The 16,277-nt window shown below is 56.3% G+C and overlaps 2 protein-coding genes and 1 long non-coding RNA gene across 4 annotated transcripts; 2 read left to right on the forward strand and 1 right to left on the reverse strand.

The window, feature by feature from the left end:
- Positions 1-270: 270 nt before the first annotated feature.
- On the forward strand, positions 271-1,996 carry LOC309865334 (uncharacterized protein ZNRD1-AS1). Its single transcript, XM_082731607.1, has 3 exons — positions 271-543; positions 750-825; positions 1,199-1,996. The coding sequence occupies exons 1-3, from the start codon at positions 314-316 to the stop codon at positions 1,949-1,951; spliced, it is 1,059 nt and encodes a 352-aa protein (XP_082587733.1). The 5' UTR covers positions 271-313; the 3' UTR covers positions 1,952-1,996.
- Positions 1,997-5,896: 3,900 nt separating this feature from the next.
- LOC309865391 lies at positions 5,897-10,901 on the reverse strand. Its single transcript, XR_014312062.1, has 2 exons — positions 10,487-10,901; positions 5,897-6,392 (listed from the first exon to the last, which is right to left on the reverse strand). It is a non-coding gene; the product is annotated as an uncharacterized lncRNA (long non-coding RNA).
- A 67-nt stretch (positions 10,902-10,968) lies between these two features.
- ZFP57 (ZFP57 zinc finger protein) lies at positions 10,969-16,269 on the forward strand. Of its 2 annotated transcripts, XM_082731663.1 has the most exons (5): positions 10,969-12,307; positions 12,853-13,258; positions 13,624-13,750; positions 14,182-14,268; positions 14,982-16,269. In XM_082731663.1, exons 2-5 carry the CDS (start codon positions 13,040-13,042, stop codon positions 16,202-16,204), a joined length of 1,656 nt encoding a protein of 551 aa, XP_082587789.1. In that variant the 5' UTR covers positions 10,969-12,307; positions 12,853-13,039; the 3' UTR covers positions 16,205-16,269. The 2 variants fall into 2 exon arrangements, with proteins under 2 accessions (XP_082587789.1, XP_082587788.1); XM_082731662.1 differs by lacking the exon at positions 10,969-12,307 and having other exon boundaries at positions 12,848-13,258.
- Positions 16,270-16,277: the final 8 nt, after the last annotated feature.

Here is a 16,277-nt window from a genome sequence, read left to right on the forward strand (position 1 = left end):
CCATGCTCTTTGCCATAAACAGTACAAAAGGCCCAGAGATGAAATGCCAGGCATCCCCAGTGGCTTCAACACGACCTCACAGTAAACTCAGATTAGACCAGGGATGACACACAAAAAGTTGGCAGGCTTCACTTGTGTTGCCATCAGCCTGGCCCATAAAAAAGGGGGCGTAACCACAAATTCCCACCCTAAGGTGCTGAGCAGGGAACAGTTTCACAGTGGATTTACGATGAAGGATAAGTGGCAGTATAAGGCAGGGAAGCAGAGGAGCGGGTGATCACATAATCTCAGAACCAAACATTGGAAGGCAGAGATGCTGTATGTGCTGATAGAGGCGGAGAGGGCCAGGGCCAAGAAGCTGCAGAGAGAGGAGGGACCGAGAGCTCTGGACTCTGGAAGTCTCTCGGAAGACAGAGGAGGCCGGGAGACCGAGCAGTGCAGCCCAGCCGAGCTTGCCCAGCGCCACACCCAGGAGCCTGCGTCTTCCCTCTCCCAGGCCCAGATTCCAGATTCCGAATGGTTCCCCTTGAGTCCACGGGAGATGTGCGTGCCTACTTTCTGTGCAAGGATTAGATGCTGCTGTTAAATTCCCCGGAGGAGGAGATCCTCACAGCAGGATCTCTCTTCCCGAGGGACATACCCTTGGCGTTGACCAAAACAGTTGCTTACCCTGGTTCAGTCGGTATGTGAGTAGATAGTTTCTGACACCTCCCGCACTCTGATCTACCTCTGTTTTCTCTGTCTTCCAGTCTGGCCTGGGCGAAAACCTCTACAGACCCTAGGATTGCCGTAGGTCAGCAGTCCCCACTGGAGAAAAAAATCTTGGTAAATAATCTTCACGTTGTACAGTTTGGAGCTACTAGGAGAAGTGGCCTTAGGCTTAAAATCCTGCCCAGGTGACCCCTCCCCAGAGGGTGTCACATGTGTTTAGCGATATCCATACTTGCAAAACAGAGTATTATGTTCAAAATGCCCAATACTCTCTTTTTTAAAAAGTAGTTACTGATGTTGGTGATGGGTGATTCAACTCTGAGAGCTCAGAGTTTCGCCTGGGCTGATGGGAATGAAGATCGCAATTGTTAAACACCAAAGTAAACAAGAGACTGCAAATGTCAGCGTCACTGATGAGGTGCAGCTCCTGTTTAAATGTGTTTAAAAAGACGGTCACCTTATAAAATTCTGTGCCTCACTTTGACAGAATCTGGGTGGCGTGCATACAGCAGCGGCAAGACAGCTGATAACTCGGAAGTACCACGAGGAATATGAAACACTATGCAGGGAGCAAGCTCTTTCTCTTGACCACTGGCTGGCCAAAGCGGAGTCTTATTATAATAAGAGAATAATGGACATGATGAAGGAGCAAGGGACAGGCCATGAAGCCAAGACGAGATTGGAGGGGAAGACGACCCACCGGCTCGAGAGACCAAAGCAGTATTCCTTGGTTCCGGAGAGAGAGGTGAAACACATAGAAAGGCACATTCAGAGAGTGGGTCGGGTCAGAGAGTCTAAGAATAAACCAGGTAAACAATTACCACGGCCCCCTAGTGAGACAACGTTCCCCAAAATTGTGCCCGAAGAGCCTGGTGTCCTGAGTGCCCAGAGAAGAAAGCAGGTAAGCGAGAGGGAACAGACGCAAATCGAAGGTCACCAGGAACGCATGCTTCGGGGGAGAGCGCTCACGGAGCAAAGGCGCAAGGAGAGAGTCTTGAGGAAAACCCAGAGCCAGCTGCCGACACGAGAGCGGCGCGGGAGGGCAGGGAGAGAGATGAAAGAGCTTGAAAGTGTGACTGCGTACCCCCTCTTCCAGCCTCGCGGTAGAAGCCGGATTAAAGTGAATATCCTCATGGAAAAGAATAGAGAAGAAGTGCCTGCCGTCATAAAACCACATCAAAGAAAATTCTTGACCATGCCACCCTTTCTGAGAAGCCAGATAGGAAAAATGAAAGACTAGTAGAGTTTCAGTGCTTTGAGAATAAAACCCCGTGTCTTAAGTGAACTCTTGTTTTTAGTACTAGTTCCCAACCATCCCCAGAGTGTCTGCATCAGATACGGAAGTTTCGGATAGCTCTGGGCTAAAAACTCAGTTCTCTCGTGTTCCTGCACCTGGCGAATCCTTGACGTCGGGTGTCACCAGCCGGAATGCGGTTGAGCAATGACACTGAGGAAGGGACTAGGATCCGCCGCTGCGCGGGCCCTGCGCCCAGCCCACTGCGGCTGTCTTGAGGTTGCCGTCGGTCAGTCTGTGGTCTTTCAGTTCCTGTTTGTACGTTTCTCGGGACTACTGACCGGGTCTTCCACGTCTGGCTTGTGCCCTACAATTCGGTCTGTGTGAGGGGCTTTGAGAGCCTCCTGTGGGCCAGGTTTTGTGAATGAATCGGAGGTCCCGGCCCTTGACTGGGCCACAAGTAATGGCATAGATAGCCCCAAACACTGCGTGTGCTCAGGATTAGGATGGAGGCCTGTGTGGTGCTGTGCCAAGGAGGGACCCCGAGCCCCGCCCGGCAGAGCCAGGAGGGCAGACACAGGACACACAGCCCATGTAAGCCGTGTCTTCCCAAGGTCTGGGTCCGCTCAGATGCAAACTGGACTCACCCTCTCAAGCATATGTCCCCCAACCCTCACTGATGACTCAGAAGACAAACGTGTGCACTGCGCGAGAATTTTCATCCCAAGCAGAATGAAATTTACGGATTTCCTTTCATTTCCAGTTCATTTTCTTACCAGATAGCAAAACTTTGGGAAGGTAGGGGTGAGCGTTGGTGCATAGAGAATGAGTGAGGGCTGCCCCAAGAGCATTCTCCGTCAGTCGTGGTCCCCACCCCCATCCCCACCCCAGACCAGCAGTTCACTTGCGACATCGGCAGTGTGCCGCGGAGCGTTCCTGGGTGACGGGGCTCTTCTGTGCTCGCCCTCCACTCGCTGTGCCTCCTGCAGACTGTGTCTCTGGCCTTCCGTCTCCGTGTCCCGTGGGAGATCCTCTGCCCTGCACGGTTGTATCGCCTGAGTGCAAGGGGCAGGGGATGTGGAAACCCAAATCAGCAGGGCGAGGATAAGTCCCCCATAACCGGGAGGCCCATGATTCTTCCTCTCAGGGTCCTGAGTTCGAGTGCTGCACTGGGTGTAGATACAACTTAAGTGGTTGTTTACCATGAGGATTTTCAGTGCTGGACACATTAGTGAGGTCAGCTGCCCCCTCTTTCTCCTCCAAATCTAGTAGAAAAGCAACTGCTGATTGCAAGGCAGTTTCCCAGCTCATACAGCTATGGAGTAAAAGTCGGCTTTTGACTCAGTTCAGCTAACCTGACTCCATCATCTCTGCCTGACACACAGTTCACCCTTTATCTCCCGGACCCTGTATGAGCAGCACCGTAATTACCCCAAGCCAAGCACCCTTAAAGCCTGAGTCACACTTGACGCTTTTCTTTTGTCTTGTATTCTTTTAAGATTTTATTTACTTGAGAGAGAGCCAGCACAAGCAGGGGGAGCGGCCGAGGGAGAGGGAGAAACAGGCTCCCCGCCGGGCAGGGAGCCCGGTGTGGGACTCCACCCCAGGCCCCTGGGACCATGCACTGAGCCCAAGGTCAGGTGAGCCCGGAGCTTGTGCGGTTCTCACGGCGCTGTGGTGGCGCCGCGAGCCCATTCGTGAGGCCTGTTGAAAGGACGAAGAACGTTTGCTGACTGCGGGGAGCAGAGCAGCGTCCAGGAGAGCCCGGCCCCAGAGTGCAAACTCAGCTGGTTCTAACCACTTCTTACCTCCCGGGTGCACAGTCAGCCTTTCTTCTTGTATTTGAGTGGAGGCACTGATACATCTTTGTTTACTTGTTTTCTGATACCCCTCAGTAAAATTCATGACTTGATGCATCCCCTTTCTAGAACTTTCTCTGGTGCCTTCCTCTCAAGGCACCTGGCAGCATCGTAAACTAAAGTGTCATTCAGGTCTGAATAAGGGGTTCCTGGAGGAGGAGGTCAGGGAGCGAAGGTCTGCAGGGACGCTAGGTGAGGCGGCGGTGATCTTTCTCTGTTACCTGCTGATGGAGAATAGGTTGTCAGCCCTGAGCACGCTGTGACTTAGCCCCACAGAGTGTAGAGTTGTGGGGTTCAGGCCCGAGCATGGCCACATATCAGCCGGTGTGGGTCTAGAACGGAGACAACAAAACTTTCCTCACCAGTTGTTCCAGTGGATAAATGAGAGGCTTTGTAGCATAGAAGGCTGTAATATCACGAAATGTCCTTCTACTGGTTTTCTTCCCCTACTGAGCTAAGAAGTGGAGATTGTAGAAGGTGAAAATGGATCAGGAAATGCCACAAAGTATAAAGCCCCTGGTACCGAAGGTGTGAGACTGTAGCTCATCCAGCCAGAACCGTTCAAACAAGTCGCCAGAAAATGGGCTGGAGCCTAAAGTAATCTTTAAGGCTATATTGGGAAAGGTCTCTGACGGTGACCAGCCCTGCCTGATGGAGTGTGTGGCTGACCGCCAGCCCGTGCAGCCCCGTCCACAGCACCCCACGCCGCTGGCCTTGGGGGTGACCCCCACAGATTGATGTTCACTCGACCCTGCTCTTACGCAGAGCACAGGCCTCCCTACCCGCTCTCTGAAGGAAGAGCGTTCCTGTGGAACCTAGTGTGAGCCCACCGGACATCCACCAAAGCCCGACCCATTTCCCAAACGCACCTGCCGCCCCACTTCATTTCTGCGCCAGCTCACATGACTACCTGCTTTTCCTAACACAAGGACGTCTGCAGAGGGTTTTCGCTCTTACGAGAGAAGCCCCAGCCATGCTAACAGGTCTTCTGTACGCGTGCAGTGGGCTGACGCAAACTCTCCGAAAGCAGGGACATGAGGCCGCCGGGTGCAGTCAAATCGTGAGGCGGCAGCCTTGGGTAGCCGCACTTAACGGCTTAAGTTTGTAACTTAACTTCCAAGTTCGTAAGCAGTTGCCGAGAGAGGACAGTCGTGAATGTCGGTCTCCTTAAGTATTTGGGCAGGTTTAACGCAGGCAGCAAGCTGGGTGGCTGGTTTTCTCTTTGATCATTACAGTGGTAAGTTCTGTCCCAAACGAGCCCTGCCTCACAAACCATCACGCAGATTGATAAGGTGTAGCTCGAGAAGGTAAGAAAACTGGGAAACATGGGAGGAGCACGCCGGCTGGTAGTGTTTCCTCAGAGCGTTCCCACGTGAATGTGGCAGAAACTCCCAGGCACTAAGGTACAAGGGAGAATACACAGATACTGAGGGAAGGAGTTTCCTTCCTGTGGGTAGCAGGAGGCCAGGTCATCTGTTTAGAGGGAAGACAAGTCTTGAGTACTGGGTTCCAAATGGACCAGGGATCTGGAATTTCTTGTAACAGACTCCAGGCAAGAGTCGGCCCCACAGGGATAATGTTGATCATGGGGATGAAAGCACAGGGAGGCCAGTCGAGGGTATCGGGATAGCATTGTGCGGGACAGCGTAGCTACCCCTGCGGAGAGCGCCGCGCTGCCTGCCGGGCGTGGGGTTGGTTGTCAGGTGACCCCTGTGCCCTGAGACTACCTGAACGTCGCGGGTCAGCTACGCTCACGTTTAAAAAAATAATGTTGGGGCGCCTGGGTGGCTCAGTGGGTTAAGCCGCTGCCTTCGGCTCAGGTCATGATCTCAGGGTCCTGGGATCGAGTCCCGCATCGGGCTCTCTGCTTGGCAGGGAGCCTGCTTCCCTCTCTCTCTCTCTCTGCCTGCCTCTCCGTCTACTTGTGATTTCTCTCTGTCAAGTAAATAAATAAAATCTTTAAAAAATAATAATAATAATGTTGCAAAGTGTGATGCGTTGAAATGTAGCAACGTCATGGTCACATTTCTTGTTTGCAGGCCTTAGAAACTTGCTTGGGTGAGTATCAAGAAAAAAAGAAAATCAGTAGAAAGTATCTGAAAATATTTTATGTAGTGGGCCTCACAGGGGCTCGGAACCAAGGCAGTAAGGACACCCTCCACACTCTCGTCTCTCCTTGTCTGCTCACTCCCGCTCCCTCTTTGCTCTCATAGTGGGGAGGGGCACCGCTCTGTCTTCTCAGAACCCTGTGCCAACGGCTGTCCGCTCTCCTCTCGGCCCAGCGGCTTCAGCTGCAAGAGTTGGCTGCTGTTGAACTGGAAGTGTCCTCCAGTTTCTCCCGGCTAACCACGCGACCGTGCTATTCCTTTGCAGTCCTTCCAAGCCAGATCTCCTAGGAGGTCTGTAGAAGCTGCCTGCCTTCCGGCCCCAGTGCCCACCAGGCCCCCCAGCCCCCCTTCACCGGGTTGTCAGAGAGCTCCATGCAGAGGACTCTGCGGGTAGAATGGAGCAAGGCAGAACCTGACAGGCACGTGGCGCATGGGCAGCATCAAAGAGACCTGGACAGCTGGAGGGTAGGAATCCGGTCCCTGGAAAACAGAAGAGCAAGGACATCAGTAGCCCTGATGGACAGGGAACCGATGGAGCCCATTCAAGGAACTGCAGCAGGGCACCGAGGGTACAAAAGAAGCAAACAGAACACTCAGGATAAAAGACTGGGCCAGGAGTTTTGAAAGATGCACAAAACTGACCTGCTGACTTGGGTTTCACTAGGGATGGGCAGCCACCAGCCGACAGGGAAGAAAAGCCCCAAATAGAAGCAGGAGACAGAGCAGACAATTACTATATCCCTCATGCTGAGTCAGGTATGTGAAACAGGACTTTGAACTCATTAAAGCATGTCTGATAGTATCTTTAACCATGAAAGTTGAAATGCTTGGAAATGGAGCCTCGGGATGTACAGTTTACAAGACTGGTGCGTGGTTTTATGTAGATCTAATTATACAGCCTTCCCCTGGATTAGCCTCACAAATTAGAGTAAGGATGAACGCCGTGACAGCGTAGGCTTTCTAAAATTCACCTGCTACCTACTGTCAGTTCAAATAGTGAATCATCTGTACCTCATCTGTCATAAATCATATTTTTGTTCGTAAGCTCCTAGCAGAGGAGAAGGGTGGTTGTGTAGAGGGAGAAAATAAGACATATTAAGTGTCTGCCATGCATCAGATACAATTAACTTCTTCTTTGTGTCATCAGTACGTCTTGATTCCAGGGCAATCAGTATATCCTGACTCAGTAGAGAATGAACTGTCTAAAGCTTCCCATATAGACAGAACATTTTGTTGAGAGGAATAAGCAATTTAGCCAACAATTTCCTCAAACTTTCTGTGATGTGCATGTCACATACCCAGATATTCTCTTCTGTTTATATCTATCTTTTGCAGATGTAAAGTCGTGTTCTATAAATTGGGGGTCTAGCTCTTTTTCTTGCCCAAGGCCTCTTTCTGGCAAGCGAATGCCCCCTCCCCTTAGAGAATTGCTAGCCCCCCGAGTCACAGCCAACCACAGCACGCTCTCTTCTGGGCACAGTGATGGACATCAGTGTAGCTGGTGGTTGGCATGTGCGTGTCCCATGACACCAATCAGAATCCTTCCCGTTTCAACAGCAGGGACAAGAACCTTTTTACAAAATACACAGAAAGCCATTACATACCCGGCTTTGGGCTGCGTGGGACGTGGGACTTAGTGGGCAGTGTCCTTAATCAGGTGGTCATTCCCCTTATAATCTAGGACCAAGTACATCTGGGAATCCAGGCAGCTGCGGTGGAATTAAGTTCGACTTTCTTACCACCGCCCCCCTCCCATTTTGGCTGGATGGCTCCCAACAGGAGGTACCAGTCAGGCCAGCCTGGGGGTATTATTAGCTTATTAGGGAAAAGAAAGAAACACTATGTCCAGGAATTTCCAAAATAGGTCCATATGACCTGCTATCCCGATCATTAGGAGGTAGCCAAGAGATGATCCTTTGGCGGGGGGCGGGGGGGTAGCATCCAAGGGCGGCCAGGCTGTCTCACAAAGGTATGGGGGCTGTTCAGTCTCTGAACGGTGGTAGGAAGCATGAAAGATCCAGTAATTACCTTGACTGTCAGCCCATTGTTGAGAGGCTTTGCAACGGAAGCCATGCCCCGTCCTCAGACCACAACGGTCTAGAAAGCCAGAAGCGCCGCACAGGTTAGTTTCCAGGGCCACTGGGCTATTGCAGGGGTTGGCTGATTGGACCAGGATAGCCGCACTGCGCCCTCAAAGTGTCAGCACTCACAGGTCCTAGAGAGGGTGGGAGGTCCCATGCATCCGTCCACCAGAGCAGGGGTGCTCGGGGCCCCTTGCTATGGGGCTTCCCTCCCTGTACGACAAGCAGGTCGGGAGTCCAGATCAGAGACCGAGCCCTTCCTTGTGTGCCTGTCTGTGGTGGTGAACGTCCTGCCCAAAGCAGGCTCCCTCAGCAGACGGGCTCCCGTCTGGCTTAGCGGAGAGCAGGCTGCTCCGAGGCATCCACCCAAGGGACAGACGGCAGGTCAGCAGCTGGATTTCTTTCCTCAGTTCGCAGCTCCAGAGAGAGGTGTCTGTGCAGCCTAGTTTTCCAAGTGGAGACCAAACAGCTGGGACAGCCCAGGAGTCCATAAAATGACAGGAGGGTTGATCAAGGGGAGGGCTGGGGAGAGCTCTGAAAGCCGCCCTGGGCTCTGCCCAGCGAGGAGCACGGCAGCCTCCGTTTTTGGTTCTGAACAGCGGCCTCTGGGACTCGTGTGGGCTTGGGCCTGAGACAGCACTCAGCCTGCTGGCCCACAGTGCTCCAGGACCAGGGCCCGGGGAGCCTGGCCGAACCAGCCGCTCTGCTCCAGGTGGCAAAGTGGGGGTTAACACCGTCCCCAAAGGGACAGCTGCCACTTCTTCCTGTGAACAGAGATGCCGGGGCCAGCTGCATCCTTAAGGTTGCCCTTTCCATGTCACAAAGTTGGCTCCCCCAACTTTGTGAGACGTGGAGTCCAAGCTGACCCGCCCTCCTCTGTGGCTGTGCGGCCAGAATGTCCAAAGGCTTCCTGGGTCGGGAGCCCAGGAACAAGCTAAAGCTGCTTTCCAAAGACACCCAGCAACCGTTTCAGGAAGGTGGTGGGTCTAGAACCGAGGGTGCCAGCGAGCTCAGGCTGCCTCCCTCCGTCAGCGGCTCTCACCAGCAAAACCGGCCACTGCAGCCACTTGCAGCTGCTGCTTTGGAACTGCAGGAGATGCCCCAGGGGAAACCTCAAACCGGCCCGTACGTGGAGGGCAAGGAGAGACTCAAGAGAAAGGCAGACCATTCCTGATTGGTACGTGGCAGTTTTAATAAGCAAGGAAGCTCACGTATTACCCTTGTTGTGGGTGGCCATGAGACAGGTGTCTGCACCTGCCCACCACAATCCTAGAAGTTTATGGAGAGGCCTTGACTGGGTTGAGTTAGGTGTTCAATCCAGAGGGTCTCCACAACAGCTTACTCTCTCAAGACCGTGTCCTTGAAACACCTCTCACTGTGGAAATGGTGGGTGCAGTGTACACTCCAAGGACAGGGAGGGAGAGAGGAGGACCTCCAGGGGCCTGCTCTCGGGTCAGCGGGTGGTCATGTCCTCTAGATGAGCTCCTCCAACGGTAGCCCCCGTGACCGAGTGCTTGCCACAGCCTGGCACACTGTTACAATGGAGCAGGCGTCTTCCATTTTGTAGCCTCTGAACGAGAAAGACTTGGGGCAACGGTTCTAGATCAAGGACCAGGAAACTGGCGTGGGGTTTTACGATTCACAAAATACTTTCATCGGAGCACCTGGGTGGCTCTGTTTGTTGGGTGTCTGCCTTTGGCTCAGGTCATGATCTCAGAGTGCTGGGAGGGAGCCCTGCATCGGGCTCCCCACTCATGGGGCCTGCTTCTCCCTCGGCCTGCTGCTCCCCCCGCTCGTGCTCTCTCCCTCTCTGCCAAATGGATAAATCAAGTCTTAATGAAAGACAAGGAAGGAAGGAAAGAGGAAGGGAGAGAGGAAGTACTCTGTAAACACGGCTCCCATTACATCCTCAGATGACTGCCAAAGTGGTGCCCTGGTTGTTGCTGAGTTCCAGACCTGGAGTGGGAAGGCTCCGCATCCCAGGGGCTGTTTCCTACTTGCACAGACAGAATAACAAGTCTCCACATAAGGCATGTTTGCAAACCTATTTGGTAAATTGTAAAACCCCATGCCATTGTGGAACATAAAGGCTGATCATAACACAAAGTGGAATGTGGGGGCGTCCTGAGCTGCGAGCGAATGCCGGGCTCTGGAGCCAGTGGGCGGGAGAGAATTCTTGAGACGTCGTCGTGCAAAAAAAGTGATTTTATTAAAGCCCGGGGACAGGACCCGTGGGCAGAAAGAGCTGCACTGGGACAGGGGCCCATCACATATTTTCAAGTTGGGAGGGGGCCAGGGACAGCCACAAGCCTCCAAGGTGATTCTGAAGCAAGTTTTCCAGGACTCTGAGGGAGCTAGCTATTGTTGGGAAAGGGCACTTATTCCTGTTTAGTGAAAACTCCATCCTGAGACCCTTTAGATGTATATCAGGGTCCACAGGCTTGGGGGATGAGGGCTACCATACATTTTGGGGGCAGAGATAAAGGAACTTACCAAAAGAACGTCTGTATAAAGTAGACTCACAGGATCCTGGGGTCGGGCTAAGGCTGCCTTTTACCCTTAGCGAAATGTCCCAGCGGAAGTTCCCTTGACTGCTTCAAGGTCAGGTCACCGGGCTGTAGGCAGTAAGGAAACTTAGTTTTTTTTTTTCTTTTGTTTCTCACATCAACTGCAAATTACATGGAAAACAATAAACGTGATACCCATTGGACTGATTAAAATCAATGTACGTGGCCGAGCCTGGGCGCCAGGGTGGCTCATTGGGGAAGCTGCTGCCTTTGGCTCAGTCGTGACCCAGGGTCCCAGGACGGAGCCCCACGTCAGGCTCCTGCTCAGGGAGGTCTGCGTCAGCCTCTGCCTGCTGCTCCGCCAGCGTGTGCGCTCTGCTCCCCACCCCGTGTCAAATAAATTAAAAAAAAAAAAAAAATCACTGAGCCAGGTTGAACTGAGTGAGGGTAAGGGGCCGGGCCCTCCCCGCGCTCCCTTACCTGCAGCATTTCGGTCAAGGGGTGGAATCTCCCCCCTGCCTTCGCTTTCTAAGATGCTGTGTGCCTCCACCTCCCCTCTGGGTCTTGTTTTGGCTCTAGATACTGTGGTTGGAGGTGGTGAGTTTTAATCGGAGGTAATCCTCTTTTTTCAAGAACAAATCCAGATCCCGGCGCTAGGTGGGACCTGCGGTTGCTATGGGTAGGAGGGTGGGCTGGTGAGGGGCGGGGCTCTCTTCCTTTCTGACTGCTCGGACTGAACTCTCTCGACCTTGGTAGGTCTACAGCCGTGGCTGGGCACCCGGGCAGGGAGCGCGACAGTGAAACCGGGCTGGGAGAGCGGGGCTGCCGGCACTGGGCACGTGGGCACTGCCCCCCACCCCACAGTCCCTGTCCTCAGTGCACCGCGGGTGAGTGGGGCAGCTGGGTGTCGAGCTTGCAGGGACGGAGGCAAACACAGGGTGTTGGTCCCGCATTCCCCAAGCCTGAAGCAGGCCGGCGGGCATTGAACTGGGTGAAAACCTGGGTGTCCGGGGTGTGGCCTGGGGCACCCACCTCTCTGGCTACCGTGGGGGGGGCCTCTGGCCGGTGTTGAGAAAGCGGGGATCCCAGAGGAGATGCTTCGGGGCCAAGGGGCTTCAGGCCTCCGCAGCCCCGGCCCGATGGATGGGAACCCCTCGGCCCCAGCCGGCGGGAGTGAACCGTCTCCGCGACGGTGCACAGTTCTGCTCCGGCCTGCCCGCGGGAGGCCTCACTGGCCCGGCCGGAGGGCCCCAGACGCCAGCAGTGGGAGCCCGGGCTGCTGGCTGCTCCGCAAAGCCTGGCAGGGGCGTTGGGGCTCTTGGTCCCAGGACTGCTGTGCGGAGCTGCGGACAGTGGATTTGGGTCCCAGACACTGGGTGCTCCACGAGGACGGGAAGATGGCGACAGGCTCCCTCGGGGCATTCGCATTTGGGAAGGGCGGGTCGCCGGGGCCACCACCTTCCCCGCTGAGGGGTGTGGGTGTGCCGAGTGCGCTGGGAGGTTCCAGGAGCCTGCGGCAGTAGCACTTCCGTCCCCAGACCAGACGGTGGCTTAACAATCTGGACCGGGGCATTTCCTGAGCACCCCAGCAATGCTGTGTGGGGGACCGGCAGGCCGCAGGGTAGGGGATGGTCCCCACCCGACATCTCGCACAGCGGCTGTGTTGTGCCTCCTCTTCAGCAATCCAGCTAACGCCATTGTCTAGTGCCCCTCTCTGTTTCACCACCAGTCCAGGGAGAGTGAAAAAAAAAGGCCAGTGGGTTTTCTGAGCTGTTCAAGGGACTGCACCTTGAGAAGGAGATGTGAGGTGAAAGCTGTCCCCCAAGGAGATGGGGTTCGGCCGGAGCTCCCCGAGTGGCCCCAGTGCGGGGCTCACCGGAGCCTCGGTGTTCTCTGTGGGCTGCTTATCCTGTCAGTCTTCCCGAGGACCTTTCTGATTCCTTCACAGAAGCGCGTGTGAAAGTCCATAGAATCCCATGGTGTTCGGCACTAGATGGGGTCTAGAGATTTGTCCTTTCCCGTTGTCTTGTAAGACGCGGTCGAAATGATGCAGCTTGCACGAGGTGGTTTGCACTGTCTGCAGAATTCCGCACGGCTGCCCGAGGGAGTGCCGGGGACACAGCCGTCCTGTCCTCAGGGGTAGAGCCTAGGCTTTGACACTGACTCTGCTGTGGACGAGCTTCTCGGCGTCTCCGCACTTGAAGTGCCACGAAGTGGGGTCAGTTACTCCGACCTTCCGGGCCGTGCCTGCACACAGCGGGGCCTCCGCTGTTCTTGGTGTCCTTGACCCGCTGAGGGAGCCCTGCTGCTCTCTTCCTGCTGGTGACGCATTTTGTTTTTCTCTGACCTCAGGTTGGGAGCGGTGGGCACCGGCCAGAGGCTGAGGCAGGACAGGCAGAAGGCACCTGTCTTCATAGCCCCACACCAGCTGCGGAGCCCCGGTGACGAGTCCCTGAACCCTGTAGCCTGCCCTTTGAGGGACCAGAGGGTGACCGCAGAACCAAACCAGGAAGAGCAGGTACATCCATCCCGGGAAGCCATGCCAAACCTCCCCGAGGCCTCTGCATGGCCTCTCCATCTGCACAGTGACCAGGACCCAGAGAGCTCCAGGAGGGGGTCCCGTCAGCCCTGGGGGCCAGACGGGCCGTGGACAACGCTGGAAGCAGACAGCGCGGAGGAGAAGCTGCCCCTGCGGGTGGCGGAGCAGGCGGAGCGGGCAGCTGCAGCCAGAGCGTGCTGGTGGGAGCCGTGGCTGCAGGTGAGCAGAGCCGGCCACAGCGAGTGCGGACCCGCTGCCGGGCTCCGGAGCTCCGTCCTCTGTCCTCGGTCTGGCCCGTGGTCACACGGGGTTTCAGCCGTTTCCAGGCTGAACAGCCCCCTGCGAGCAGAGGTGGCCTAGGCTTTTCTCGGCCCCCGCCTCCACCCCACCCTGCAGCCCTCCGTGGAGTGGCCCCCTTACTCGTGCACACACCCCCTCACTTGTCTTCCTTCCTCTCCTTTTGTAGATAACATCCCTGGCTTTGTGCCTGTCCTTTCCTGTTCTTCCTTCCTTCCACCGTTTATTTTTCAGTCAGTTTTGTAAACCCTGTGCTTGGATAACTCGAGTCCCCCCTGCTCTCCCAGGAGCCGGTCACCTTTGACGATGTGGCTGTGAACTTCACGCAGGAAGAGTGGGTGTGTCTAGACACCAGTCAGAGGCTCCTGTACCAGAACGTCATGGCCGAGACCTTCAGAAACCTGCTGTCCGTGGGTAAGAGGCCGGGGTTCCCTCAGCATGCCCCCTGCCCAGGACACCCCCCAGGACCCTGGGACGGCCAGCTTCCCCGAGCAGGTAGATTGGCTCACAGCTTGCTTTCCTGACCCTGTACCTCCTCTGCCTTCCGGCTGTGAAGGACCTAGGTCACTAAGCTCAGGGTAAGAAGAAAAGAGATGTAAGCCCGCACAAAGGCAAAGATAATACTCGGCACGTGAGGGCACATTGAAATTGTAGCTCTTCACGCAGCAGTGCTCACTGCACTGCTCGCGGCCGGGAGCCAGGGACTCCGTTAGGAGGGTGCCTCCTTGCTCCCAAGTGTCCCACATTAAGTCCTTAAAACAAGGCTGTGGGAGAAGTTAGCCAAGCCTGGGATCTCACTCTCTGTCCCCTTCCCGCTCCCGTCAGAATCTTTCTGTCTACCCCAGATCTGGTCATCAAGCTTGAGCAAGAAGAAAAGCAGTGGAGAGCCGAGCTCCCGCTCCGTCCCCCAAGTGGAGAAGGCCTCCCTTCCGGTAAGCATGGCCAAGGAGGAGGGCAGGTGAGGGTCCAGGCCGGGCCCTGGGCGGGAAGAAGGCTGCCTCGGAGCCCCAGGGCCGAGCACGTCCTCGCCCGGCCTGCATCCTTCACACCGGGCCCCACTCGGAGCCACAGGAGGGCTTGAGACCCTGTGCTCGCGTCCCTTGGCCCTGTGGGCATGTGTAACTGTTCAGGACAAGCCGATGTCTGCAACCGCAGGGATCGGGGTGCCTCTAGGTTGCCTGTGTCCCCTTCAGGAGAACAGAAGAGGAAGGGACATGAGCTTATGCTGAGCCCCAGTCGAGACCTGTTCCTGAGCTGGAACAGGAGGAGAGAGGTTTCTGGTGGGGCTGACCACGGGCACCACTTCCCGTTCTAGCTGCGTGATTTAAGGCACTGCCCTTCCCTTGGGTGTCCCCATTTGTACGACGTAGGAGGGCCCCTGTGGGTGTCATGGGAGCGGGAGATACTGCAAGTGAGAGGAAATGGATTTCAAGAAATGGGGTTATAGGCCAAAGTTGTCATCTCCGCTCCCGCTGAAAGACTTTCACATTAAATGTTGATTAACTTTTAACTGGGAAACACGGAGGTCTGTCCTGCCTGCCGCCGGTGAGGCGCTCTAGGGAGAGCCAGCGTGTTGGGGGCGGTGCAGGAGGGCGCTGGGGGGATGGGGCTGATGCGGCCAGTCCCTGTCCCTCCTCCACCGCAGGCAGTGGGAAGAAGGCACTCGAGGAAGAGACGCAGAGGCCGCCAGACGACAAGGAGGCCCTGGCCTGTGGAGGGACAGGCCCAGCCTCTGTGGCCCCGGCGCCCACACCTAGGACCCCTGTGCTGCCCGCGCCCCTGGCCGGGCCGCCCTTCCTGTGCCCGCCGTGTGGCCGGAGTTTCAGCAAGCGCGCCAGCCTGCTCAGCCACCCATGCGTGCACAGTCCCCACGCGACCAGCAGGTGCGGCCAGTGTGGGAAGGGCTTCCGAAACCCAAGGGAGCTCGGCTACCACAGGCGCACACACCTCGGGGACAGGCCCTTCTGCTGCCCACTCTGCGACAAGACCTACTGCGACGCGTCCGGGCTGAGTCGCCACCGCCGCGTCCACCTGGGCTACCGGCCCCACTCCTGCCCCTGCTGTGGGAAGTGCTTCCGGGATCGGTCCGAGCTCAGACGCCACCAGAAGACACACCAGAACCAGGATCGGGTGGCCGGAGACCAGAAGCCCATCGGGACCGTCCCAGGCGCCGGAGCTCAGGAGCGCACCGACGGGAGCCAGGGGTCCAGCCAGAAGCTTGTGGCTGTGACTCAAGCCCTGGCGGCCAGGGCCCGAGAAGCCACCACTGGAACCCAGGGTCCTGTGGCCGGGACGCAGCCAGGGACTGATGGGAAGCCTGTGACCACTGTGAGACTGTGGGCAGCAGCCCCGGGACCTGGGACCAGGATGCACACGCCCAGCCCGAGAGCCCCCTGCCTGGACCCCAGGCCCCACGGCCCCCCAGCGAAGCCCTCAAGACTCAAGGTGTTCTCTTGCCTCCATTGTCCTTTGACTTTCGGCAAGAAAGCGTGTCTCTCCAGCCACCAGCAGGCCCATGTCTCAGGGCAGCCCCGCAGCTGCTTCCGCTGTGGCGAGTCCTTTAGCTCATCGTTGGCGCTGGTCAGACACCAGCAGACGCACTGGAGGCAGAAGACCTACCGCTGCCCAGTGTGTGATGTCTGCTTTGGGGACAGGGACAGCCTCCTGGGTCACTGGGGGGACTCCAAAAGCCAGGACCTGTGTCTGGGCAACCTTCAGGTGTGCTGGGCCATCCTGGGCCAGTGGCTTAGCTTCTTTCATGATGCCCCCCCTTTGTCAGGGAAGGAGATGGACCTGCCCCGGGACTCAGGCTCCCGGGAGAGGGTGAGAAGGGCCGGGGGGGGACGCCGGAGGGGGGAGAGCAGGTGAGCCCAGGCCTCCCTAACCGAGGTCTCCTTCGTGTTTGCTTCTGCTGATGCGCTGGCAGGGTCAAGGGCCCCCG

Source organism: Mustela nivalis (assembly GCF_964662115.1).
Source record: "Mustela nivalis genome assembly, chromosome: 5".
NCBI lineage: Eukaryota > Metazoa > Chordata > Mammalia > Carnivora > Mustelidae > Mustela > Mustela nivalis.